General features: G+C 51.8%; 1 protein-coding gene across 3 annotated transcripts in view; it reads left to right on the top strand.

Annotated features, from left to right (window-relative positions):
• Positions 1-12324, top strand: part of RAB11FIP3 (RAB11 family interacting protein 3) — an 83244-nt gene that overhangs the window by 50602 nt on the left and 20318 nt on the right. For all 3 annotated transcript variants that reach the window (XM_086691743.1, XM_086691746.1, XM_086691744.1), the window contains exons 3-4: positions 1847-1938; positions 9496-9707. In XM_086691743.1, the coding sequence (XP_086547869.1) occupies positions 1847-1938; positions 9496-9707 (304 nt within the window). The remainder of the gene's footprint in view (positions 1-1846; positions 1939-9495; positions 9708-12324) is intronic.

The following is a 12324-nucleotide window of genomic DNA, read 5'->3' as shown; positions in this document are numbered from 1 at the left end:
AGCACAGAGCTGGACGCGGGGCTCGAACCCACGAACTGTGACATCATGATGTGAGCTGAAGTCGGATGCTTAACTGACTGAGCTACTCAAGCAACCCAAGAGAGTCATTTAGAGACAGGACAGAATGGCTGTGGGTCCTGCCGTTGCCGTGTGGTGAAGGGCCCTTCAGTATCTGTTCTCCCTTCCCTGCTTACCAGGGCTCTTGCGGTAACGTCAAACCACTGAGTCTTCAGAGCCCGGCTGGAGGACATGGGGATGGCTAGCAGCATTCTCTCCATGTGGTCCCATTGGCAAAGTTGTCCTCTGGGGGCGACTGGCTGGCTCTGTTGGAAGGGCTTGTGACTCTTGATCTTGGGGTTGCAAGTTTGAGCCCCATGCTGGGCATAGAGCTTACTTCAAAAGATAAATAAGGGACTGATGTTACGTTAGATCATGTGAGATATATTAAATAACTTATGTACTTAAAATATTTTTTTTAAGTTTACTTATGTATTTTGAGAGAGAGAGAGAGAGAGAGAGAGAATATGAATCCCAAGCAGGCTCCGCGCTATCAGCACAGAGCCTGACACGGGGCTCAATCTCACAGATCGTGAGATCATGACCTGAGCCAGAATCAAGAGTCGGACACTTAACCAACTGAGCCACCCAGGCGCTCCTAAGTGATGTATTTTAAATAAGTAATTCCTATTATGATCTGTGTTCTGTTCATAACACTGACACCAAGTATGTGGGATTTCCTCACTAAGTGATTCTCCAGTTCTCTGAGATCTCCAGTTCTCTAGGGACACCAGCTGGGTGTCCCACAATTTAATTTGCTCTGACACCAACTGTCAGAGTTCGTGAAGACCCCACTTCACCCTCCTGGGCCACCCACACTTCTCTCTGACCTGACAATGAATCCGGGGTCCTCAGTACCCCTCCCCCAGGTGTGATAATTTGCTATAATGGCTCATAGAACCCAGGGAAACACTTTACTTACCATTAGCAGTTTACTCACAAGGTTACAAAGGAACAGCTAGATGAAGAGGTATATGGGGTGAGGTGTGCAAGGGTCTGGAACGCAGGGGATTCTACCCCATGGAGTTTGCGCTCACCTCCCGGTATGTTGGTGTGTCCACTCACCCCTTTATTTTGGATTTAAAATTTTCCTTATTATGAGATAAGACATTTATTGCTAAAGATAAAGTTCAGAGGGGCGCCTGGGTGGCGCAGTCGGTTAAGCAGCCGACTTCCGCCAGGTCACGATCTCGCGGTCCGTGAGTTCGAGCCCCGTGTCGGGCTCTGGGCTGATGGCTCGGAGCCTGGAGCCTGTTTCCGATTCTGTGTCTCCCTCTCTCTCTGCCCCTCCCCCGTTCATGCTCTGTCTCTCTCTGTCCCAAAAATAAATAAAAAACGTTGAAAAAAAAATTAAAAAAAAAAAAGTTCAGCGAAAATGAAGGCAATAAAAACTGCCAGCGAGCCCAACACCGAGTGCAAGATGCTATTTTGGTATAGTTCCATCACACCTACATGGCCCCAAACACACACACAGTTTTAAAAAATTTAAATCTGGTACCTGATACTTTTTAAAGCCCGTGAACAGTGTCATGGGCTTGAGATCTTGCTCCTTCTCTTTTGCAGTGCTGTTGGGGGTCTAAAGAAACAAACGTTTTATCATTCTGCCTCTACACCACCTCTCTGGGGGGAGGGGGCATGTGCTTCCCCGTCGTAACCATGCTGCTTTCTCCCCTGGGCTTCTCACTGGCTGTCCCAAGCAGGGCTCGCCTTCACCCCTATGGCGCCTTCCCCCATGGCCTCTGGGGCTGGTCTAGGCTTCCTGCTGAGTACTGGGTCTTCTCTCCTGCAGAGTCTGATGGCCAGCTGTGCGGGGTTGCACCTGCCCAGGACGAGGAGCCGCCCGCCTGCCCCGATGAGTTCGACGACTTCGTTACCTTTGAGGCAAGTGGTTCTCACTGAGGGGCTGAGAGGGAGTTTGATGTGACACGTCTTCCTTTCTGCCCTCTGAATCCCGCTCCACTTAGTGGTACCGGGGATATTTCTGCAGGAAGTGGAAGGGAGGGCAGGGCAGGGCTCACTCTGCAGCCCTGTGTCCGCGGCCAGGGGTTCTGGAGGGGGCTCCTGGTTGCGGCAGAGGGTCGGCAGGTGTCTGCTCCACCACTGCTCACCTGAGATCATTGACGGCGGTCCCCTTGGGGCCTGTTGTCAGCAGAGAGCTGGGCTGGGCTGGTAGGGCTCTCCAGTGCTATTGCTGTCACCTTCTGCCAGGCTGCCAAGCAAGGCCAGAGCAGAGGTCTTGTGTAAGGTTTTCATGTTACCGAATTTCAAGTCGTTTTTGGGGTTTAGGGACTTGTAACACCTCGTGCTCCTTTGCCACCTGCCTCTAGGGTTGCTATGGTTACATGGTGTCACCTGTAATTGTGGGTGTTTTGTTCTCTGCATGGCAGGGCAGAGGTCTGTGAGCACAGTCACAGGAGGCTACCACAGTTTTGTCCGTCCGTCCCCCCCACCCCCCCCGGTTGGAGGGGTGAGTAGATGCTGGGACAGCCCATGTGGCTGGACCTGCAGTTTTTTCTTATTAAAAAAATACATTTGAAACTCCTGAGCGCCTGAAGAGCTGTGGGGAAGGTGGTGATGGTAGCCACCAGCCCCTCAGTCCTCTGTTGCTCAGAGGGGTGCAGGGAACAGGGCCAGGCTGTGACCCGGTGGCTGTGAGCCTTGGTGCCTTGGTAAAATGAGGGAGTTGCACAGAGTGGCTTCTCACAGTCCACAGGGACTCACTACTTTCCTTTGGGGTCTTGTGTCCTGGCTCTGAGAGGCTGCTCCAGGTATTGGTCAGACCTCAGATAACATAGGTTCACTTTCTTTTTTTTTTTTTTTTTTTTAATTTTTTTTTCAACGTTTATCCATTTTTGGGACAGAGAGAGACAGAGCATGAACGGGGGAGGGGCAGAGAGAGAGGGAGACACAGAATCGGAAACAGGCTCCAGGCTCTGAGCCATCAGCCCAGAGCCTGACGCGGGGCTCGAACCCACGGACCGCGAGATCGTGACCTGGCCGAAGTCGGACGCTTAACCGACTGCGCCACCCAGGCGCCTCTAGGTTCACTTTCTGACCATCTCTTCTGCTGGCATAGACCTCTGGGCCAACTGGGAGCATTCACCACAGCTTTGTCCCAGAGTACCAGCCAAGTGTGAGCCTCCCGAGGGCAGGGACCACCCCACCTTGCATCCTGTTTGGTGAGGTTGGTGTGTTCATTTTGCGTGTGACTTTGTGGGGTGTCAGGCCCGGTCCTGGCATTGGGCACCAGATGTCACATGGGGCATGTGTGGCCAAGTAGGGGCTGCAGGAGGGCAGGATTCTGATGCATCACATTTCAGATGGGCTGCCAGACCCTGTGATGTAGGGTGGCTGCTCTCATGACTGGAGCGGGGCTGGCTCCCTTTCCAGCAAGGTGGAGAAGCCTCTTTGCAGTTTGACACACCTTGAATTTTCCAGGAATGTACCTAAGGTCAGGGGAGTCTTTCTTTCCTTGTTTAGAGCATCTGAGGGGTCACAACACTTCTGCAGTCAGTGACCATCAGACCTCTGTCCCCCTCCCAGCGGAGCCTGAGCACCTACATCAGGATCTTCTGCTCTATCCTTGTCTCAGGTTTCTGCTGGATCATCATAGTGGGTGCAGTGGGTTGAATAGTAGTCTCCTGAAAGGTACGATCACTCAGAACCTGTGAACGTGACCTTATTTGGAGATAGGGTCTTTTTTTTTTTTTTAATTTTTTTTTTTTTTAACGTTTATTTATTTTTGAGACAGAGAGAGACAGAGCATGAACGGGGGAGGGGCAGAGAGAGAGGGAGACACAGAATCGGAAACAGGCTCCAGGCTCTGAGCCATCAGCCCAGAGCCTGACGCGGGGCTCGAACCCACGGGCCGCGAGATCGTGACCTGAGCTGAAGTCGGACGCTTAACCGACTGCGCCACCCAGGCGCCCCGGAGATAGGGTCTTTGTGGATGTAATAAGTTGAGGGTTTCGAGATGATATCATTCTGGGTAGTAGGCTGGGCCCTGAATCCAATGACTGGTGTCCTTAGAAGCCAGGAGAAGACACACAGGGGCAGTGTGCTGATGCAGCAGACGCTGGAAAGATGCAGTCGGGGCCACCAGGAGCTGGACGAGGCAGGAGGGAGCCTCCCTTGGAATCTCAGGAAGAGCTTACCCTTGCTGGCCGGAATACATTCCTGTTGTTTGAAGCTGCCCGGTTTGTGGTCATTTGATGTGGCTGCCCCAGGACACTGATACAGGGTCACTCAGGGTAGTAGGAGGCATCAACACATTTTGTACTTCCAAGAGTTCATTTGGTCCAGAAGTGTGGGAGCCTCTGATGTTGGGGCTGCCTCTTGAACCCTGAGCAGAGCAGACCCGGGGGTCCTGTCCAACTCTGCATCTTCCCGTCCTTGTGCAGGTGGATCCCCGAGGCCCACAGGAGTGTGGTACCCTTGGGGGTACCAGCTCCCGCCTTGTGCTCGCTTGTCACCTTTGGAAGGCATGGTGGGAACCTGATGTTTCAAAGAATGCAAATTTCAAAGGATGCTAATTTGTTTTTCAGAAAGGAGGATAAGGTTATGTTTTGTTACTTAAAAAAAATTAATACACTTTGTATTTTAGCAGTTTTAGCTTTTCAGAAAATGAAGCAAATAGTACGGAGAGTCCCCATTCTCCCCTGTACACACACGCGCGTGCGCGCGCACACACACACACACACACACACATACACACAGAGTTTCCTTCATCATGAATGTCTTGCATTAATTAGTGTGGTGCATTTGTTATAACTGATGATCCAGTACAGATCTGTTGCTGTTAACAAAAGCCCACTGTGTACACTAGGGCTCCCTCATGGTGGTTTTAACAAGTGGACAAGGTCATGTGTGCCCTGTGTAGTATCCTGCCAAGGAGTTTCACTGCCTTCCGCACGCTCTGCTTCCTGGACTCACCCTTCCTTCCCCGATAGCACCTGGCAGCAACTGACCTTATGCTGTATGCATAGTTCTGCCTTTTCCAGAATGTCACAGAGTTGGAATCCAGTGTGTGGCCTTTGCTGCCTGGCTTCTCTTGCTTAGTAATGTGCATTTAAGCCCCCCCCCACCCCCAAAAAAAAGGCTCTTCCGTGTCTTTTTATGATCTTTAGGTGTAACTTTCAGGGGACTGGAACCAGGTACTGTGAAACTTCTAGAAAGATGTTCTTTTAAAAAAGCTTGCATGTCATATAATCTTCCAAGTTCAAGGGCGCCTGGGTGGCTCCATCATTGAGCCTCTGACTTCAGCTAGGGTCGTGATCTCGTGGTTCACGGGTTCGGGCCCATGTTGGGCTCGCTGCTGTAAGTGTAGAGCCTGCTTTGGATCCTCTGTCCCTGTCTCTCTCTGCCCTTCCTCCTCCACCCCCTCGTGTGCACGTACACACTTTTTGTCTCAAAAACAAACATTTAAAAGAAAAAATTTTGGTAAAAATATGGGTGGAAAATATGGGCATTACTTGCAAATCTTACCCTCTTCTGGTGACCTTCAGAGATAAATAAGCTTTGTAATGACTTCTGGCCCAGCACGCAACAGTGTGGGGGCAGGGGTGCTTTGCAGTCCACTGGTGGGCTGCTCCGGGGTCTCCCCCCCCTCCCCCCCCCCCCCCCCCCCGCTTCCTGTGGGCTCCTTGCTCGAGCTCGAGTCACCCCTAGGAGAGTTACGACGTGGCCTCCCGACGTGGCCTCCCGGAGGAGTGGGGGAGGGGTGAGGGCAGCAGTGAGGGGAGGGGAGGGGACGAGGCAGGCATGCAGGGAGGAGTGCCCCAGGCCCTGCAGCGTGCTGGGGGGGGGGGGGTGGTGGAGCTCTGCCCCCAGGGTTTCTGGAAGGGCCATGACCATGGGAGGGTCAGAGAACTGGCACAAACAGTAATGATAAGAACTGTCCCTGCTGTGCCTTCTCTGTCCCTCCCTCCTCCTACCAAGGCCCCTAGAGGAAAGAGCTGCCTTAATAAAATGATGGCGACCGTGCCTTTTCTGTAAACTGTTACAACAGAGGTTTGAAAGTCAAGAACAAAAGCCACTGTTTTGAGGAGTGACTGTTAAAAACCCAACAAGGACACTTCCTGAACTTTGTCCCCCTTCCCCCAGTCAGTTAGCACAGCAGGACGCTTAATGGAGCGTGTCTGGGAGCAGGTTAAACTTTTTTCCGAGGCTTCATCGTTACCTTCAGGGGAGCACGAAGGTTTTGCTGAAACGCCAGCACCACTTGCAGATAGGAAGGCCGCAAGGTTAGTCGAACGAAACTAGTGACTGATCTGGACAGATGTCCCCAGTATTTCCGTGGGAGGAATTCTGAGTATTTTCTGGGGGGAGGGCATCTGTTTCGGAGAGCACGCCCTTCCTGGGGCTGGTGCGTGGAGCCCACTGAGGCTGCCCGGGCTAGCGCCCGCAGGTCACAGAAACAAACAGTCACCGTCCCACAGAGGGGCCATGACCTGGACAGTGAAGACCCTGGGCAATGTTGGCCACATGGGAGCCCCTCGCCGGTGGCTCTGAACCCTGCTTCCTTGTAACTGGTGACATCATTGCTAGCGTGTGGCACAGCTGTCCAGGTGCACTTGATTTTCAAGTGAGTTCGTCCCAGCCTGTGAGTTTATAAGTACTCTGAAAGTGGGTAGCATAGATTTGTGTGCTTCCGGGCAAAGTTGGGTCCCTTGTGGTAGCAAATTTGAGCTGATGGGGCAAGTCTGTGAGCTTGTCCCATGTCTTTAGACTGCCCCCCGCCCCGAGGTGAGCTCTGCCTGCTTCTCTGAAAAGACAGATGCTTACCTTGCTACTCTGGAAAACTGCCTGGCTTGCTGGGATTTTTTTCAGGGCATTCTTGAATCATAAAAGTTGACCCTCAGGGGGTGAGGAGGGAGGTGTAGAACACGCAGCTCCTGTGCCCTGGGGCTCTGACTGCCAGGTGAGAGGCTATTTGCAGCTCAGCACCCCCAGCTGGTGCCTGACACTCCAGGACCCGACCTCCTCTTATTTATAATTTGGAGTGTAAGTGCAGACATGAAGCCTTCAGTGAAATGGGAAACAGGGCTCATCTCTTTGACTCTCCTTCTGTGTCGGAGGAATGGCTTTGCTTGAGGAACAAGGAGTGGAGGGTGGAGGGGAACATTCACCCTGCCCTGCCCTACCCTACCTGTTTAAAAGGTGAGTGAGTTCCCTAGAGCAGAGTTCCATGCCCAGCCTGCGGCAGGCCGCTTTGTGACGCCTTTGCCTCCTTGTTTCTGTGTCCGTGGACAGGGACTTGCACCCACAACTGTCCTGGCCAAGCCCCAGGGAGGGTTTAGGCCACAGCCCCAGCCTCACTTGTGCGATTCGGGTGGGCTCCTTGCACACAGAAGAGACAAGCCCGAGTGCCTGGACCCTCCTTCCCTTCCTGGGGGTCCTCAGCTCACGCTGAGCTGCCCATTGAGGGCTCGGGGTCCATGTGGGCCAGAGAGGAGCATTGTGGGGAAAGGGCGCTCAGCCCCCTGGCACACGCTAAGCTGCCCATCGAGGGCATGGAGTCAATGAGGGCCAGAGAGGAGCGTCATGCTTTTCAGAGGTGCTGGTTCGTTGTTTTTTTTAAAAGCTGACCTCAGGAGTTAAGTCCTGTTTCCTGTTCCGTCTAGGAAATCATCTCAGGGTCCCCAGTCAGTGTCTGGGGGCCCCTTGATGGACCTGTTTGGTGGGGATTGGAGGGTGTGGGTCTTGCTGGCTTCCCAGGTGTGAGGACTAAGTAGTCAAGGTGAGCAGGGCTGCATGGGACTGTTTTGCAGATGAGGAAGTGTTTTCTTTTAGGAGTTTTCGTCTGGATACTAATAGCCAACACTGGTCTTTGTTGTTTGAAGTCTAGGGGGTGGGGGAGGTCTTCCTCCCGCCATTGGGTGATTCTCGGGCAGCCCCCCCTTTGTGAGTGTGCGGTGTCACCTGGGCAGTAAACCAGCAGCCACCCCTCAGCAGAAGCCAGGAATTGGCTGTGAATTTTGTGCCTGCTCTGTTGTGCCTACCCTGCGGGCCAGCCCCGACTTTGAGGAGCCTGCCTAGCTCACCCTGCCCGTCTCTGCCCATGCTGCCCATCCGTGGAGCAAAGAGCCAGTCCTGAGCCTGGCAGAAAGTGGTACCTGCTCATTGATGGTGATGTTAAACAGTATTAGAGGCCATGCCTCTGAAAAGGATTTCCTGGTTTCAGGTTTTGAAGTGAGTGCTTTTTAGGAGTTCCTTAGTTGCCTTAGATTCCAAGGAAGTTTTGATTTTCCTTTGGAAACATAGGTAACGAGGTAACGTCAATGAGTGCCTGCTCTCACATCATTCTGTTTCATTCTGGCCTTACAGACATTGGGCAGGGATTCTGCCTCCCCAGGGACTCGCGGGCCCCACAGTCCTCCAAGTTTCTGTACCTGCCTGTGTGGTCTCTTAATCCCAGTCCCACTTGACAGGACTCAGAGTGGTTGGGACCCCAGTGCAGGGGCATTGGGCTGGTGGATGGGCTGGCCACGGATGGACCCTGGTCTGTCATTGGCGTGCTCGGCTCTTGCCAGCTCGACCTGGGCCCTTCACGCCTCTTCGATGGGACAAGGCACCCCGGGAATGCAGCCAGGAGAGGCCCTCAAAGCTAGCGGAGGGTGGGGGGCTTTTTGTTACCAGGCACATCTGAGCACACTGTCCCCTTGTGACACCAGAGCAACTGGACAGAATGCACTTTCTTCCAACTCCTTTTCTCGAATCTCACTTGTTTGCAAGTGGTTAACCTCAGATTCTTTTGAGCCTGAAATGTTGGCTCCTTTCCCTAGCCAGTGCACTTGCATTGGAATTACAACTGAGGTTATAAATTGAAAATGGCCTGTTGAATAGTTCTTTGGATTTAAGTCATTTGCGCTGCCGGACCCTGTGCTGGGTGCTGGGTCCATAAGAGTGGAAATAAAGGTAGGTTCTGTGGAAAGATCTTTAACCAGTGAACACAGTGGGTTGGTTAAATAATTGATGGGTTAGAATTTTGAGGTTAGACCACGTACTTGAATTTCAAAGCAGTAACCTGAACATACATAACACATATTGATGGTGACTTTTTAATTGAAAAACGTATGTTCTTATACTGTTCTTTGGATAGAAATAATTTCAGTGCTGGTAGCCATATGGGTGGTTCCACTCACATTTAATCCTGTGGTGTTGGATACCTCCTGTTTTGGGTAACCTCTACAACTAACTTTCAAAATTGCTTTAGTACTTACTCTGCTTTGGAACATGTGCTATGTTTCAGTTTTCAAAAATATTGGATTGTTTTGTAAGCTAACGTTTCTGCTCAGAGGTGCTTTGGGGGCCCTGCCTGAGGCTGCCTCTCCACGCTGTCTCTTCGATGCCTGCAGCAGAGCACTGTGTGGAGCGTCGGGGTTTACTGACATGTGACCACTTCAGGGTGTGGGACTGACCCTTGGCGCTCTCTCCTAGGCCAACGAGGTGACAGACAGCGCATACATGGGTTCCGAGAGCACCTACAGTGAGTGTGAGACCTTCACCGACGAGGACACAAGCACCCTGGTGCACCCTGAGCTGCAAGCCGAAGGGGATGCCGACAGCGCCGGTGGCTCAGCTGTGCCCTCCGAGTGCCTGGACGCCATGGAGGAGCCTGGCCACGGCGCCTTGCTACTGCTCCCAGGGAGGTCAGTACCCTGCCCCTGCACAGCACGAGCATTGGTTGCAAGACACCAACCGAGTGGCTGTGCCCGAAGGGCAGATTGGGTTTGTGGACGGGTTGGTGTCAGAGAGCTATGCAGTCATTGTGGGATGAGCCCATGCTCGGTGTGGCCCTGAGCCGGCTCCCAGCCCCCACGGACCTCCCTGCCTGGAGGTGCTCCTCCTGCTGGCCGCAGATGACCCTGGCTAGACCTGTTGCACAACTTCCTTGGCTGTAGAGAGAAACCTGATCCTGGATTTCTCACCGAAGTTCTTAGAAACCAGGGCAGGACACCATATTCAGGGCACATCTCCCAGCAGGATCTTAGAACCCACTTGTCTTTATTGCACCCCTGCCCAGATCTGTTTTCCGCCCTCCCCGCCCCTGCTCCAGGCTTCCCCCTGTGATTGAAGACCAGCGAGGGGAGAGGGCAGGGTCTGACAGGTTCTGGGTGGCAGTTTGCCTCTGCTGCGTGGGAAGCCATCATACTTAGCTGCTTTGGAAGTGGTTTGGTTTTATTTTGTTTTGCCTGTTTTATTTGATTTCACTTTTTGTTTGGCCCTCACAGAGTTTTTGTTTTTTTTCTCTTTAACTGAAGTATGGCATACTGGCCTGTGAGTGCAGCCGTCATAGGTATACGGACCCGCCAGCAGCCTCACAGGCGCCCTCTGCCTGGCGCTTAGGAAGAGTAACTACCCAGTGGCGCCTGGGTGGCTCATTCTTGATTTCTGCTCAGGTCTTACTCTCACAGTCCATGGGGTCAAGCCCCGCATTGGGCTCCATGCTGACCGTGCAGAGCCTGCTGGGGATTTTCTCTCTCCCTCTCTCTCTTCCCCTCTCCTACTCATGTGTGCACACACTCTCTCTCAAAATAAATAAATAAACTTAAAAAAGTAACCACACAGGATTGTAGCCTTGTTACACCTGGCTGCTTTTGCTTCATGTTGTGGCTGTTGCGGTTCATCCAAATTTTTGTATAGTTGTCAGTTACTTGTTTTCATTATTACTAGAGTTTTCCGCTGTATGAATGTGCTGCAGCTTTTTATTTTAATTCATTGTTGGTGGCCATTTGGGTCGGGTTTACAGCTTTGGTTCTGTGAGCAAAGTTCCTATAAACACCACGTGTCTCGTGGCCTGTTTGTACCCAGGAGTGGGACAGTGCTGCATGTGCGTGTTGGGCTGTGAGGCTGCCCCACCAACTGCAGTCCTCACAGGTACGGATGGGGCTTCTCGTAGTTGCTTGCCTGCCAGCCCCCTGCGGGGCTCTGGTCACTCCCCGTCCTCCACAGCGCCTGGGCTGCGCTGCTTTCTCATGTTCCTTCTCCAGAGGGCATGGAGCTCAGTGTTGGTGTGGGATATTCTTAGTCGCGTTTCCTTGGTGAGTGCCTTTTCTTGCGTTTAATGCCCATTTGGTGAAGATCCTTTTTTGTGAAGTGCTCGTTCAAGTCTTTTGCCCCACTTATTTATTGCAGGGATCTGCAAACTTTTTCTGTAAAAGGCCAGATAATAAATACTTTCTGGTTTGCAAGCTGTATAGTCTCAGCAGCCAAGTTCTGCTGTGAAGTGGAAAGTGGCACAGCTCGTGTCTGTGTCCCATTCCTACTTTCCCGAAACAGGCCATGGATGGGATTTGGCTTCTCCTGATCTGTTGGGTTGTCTTTTTCTTACTGATTTGTAGGAATTCTGTATATATTTTAGATATGAGTGCTTTCTCTGGGATATGTATAACAGGGATGTGTTTCCTACTCTGTAGGTTGCCTTTGCACTTTCCTGCTAGTGTCTTTGAGGAACATGTGTTTTTAATCTTACTGTGGCCCGGTTCATCCATTCCTATTTTGTGGCTAGCACCTCTGTATTGTTCTAAAAACCTTTGCTTACTGAGGCGCCTGGTGGTTCAGTCAGTTAAGTGTCTGACTTTGGCTCGGGTCATGATCTCATGGTTCCTGGATTTAAGCTCCACGTTGGGTTCTTGCTGACAGCTCGGAGCCTGGAGCCTGCTTTGGAGTCTGTGTCTCCCTCTCTGCCCCTCCCCCATTCGTGCTCGTTCTCTGTCTCTCTCTCAAAACAAACATTTAAAAAAAAAAAAGAAATCTTTGCTTATTTCACACAACTATGATGTTTACTTTGTTTCACCTCTGTGTTCAGATCTGTAATCTCCCCATAACTGACTTTTTGTGTGTGGTGTGAGATAGGGGTCATCTCCCAAATGGGTATCCATTCAATTCAGCCTCAGTTTTGAAAAGATTCCTCCTTCCCTCACTGTCTGGTGTCACCTTGGTCCTGCGAGGTGAGGTGGCTGAGTGTGTGGAGCTGTGTTTGGACTGTGCACTCTGTTCTGTCCATTCTCAGATCAGTACCACATAGTCTTGGACTTCAGCGTGTTGTAGATTGTACTGTCTGTGTAAGTCCTCCAGCCTTGTTCTTCAAGGCTGCAAGGCTGTGTTGGTGCCTTTTGGCCCTTTGGCCTTTCCATGTGGGTTTTAGAATCAGCTTGTTGGTTTCAGGACAGAGGCATTCGCTGGGATTTGGGTTAGGGTTGTGTTCATTATAGATGAATTTGGGGAGAATCAACATCTTCACATTGTCAGATCTTCAGTCTTTGA

This window comes from Puma concolor, chromosome E3, assembly GCF_028749965.1.
Source record: "Puma concolor isolate L17-30 chromosome E3, mPumCon1.1.hap2, whole genome shotgun sequence".
Classification (NCBI taxonomy): domain Eukaryota; kingdom Metazoa; phylum Chordata; class Mammalia; order Carnivora; family Felidae; genus Puma; species Puma concolor.
Note: the sequence above shows the minus strand (reverse complement) of the source record. Positions and strands in the feature narration are given on the sequence as shown.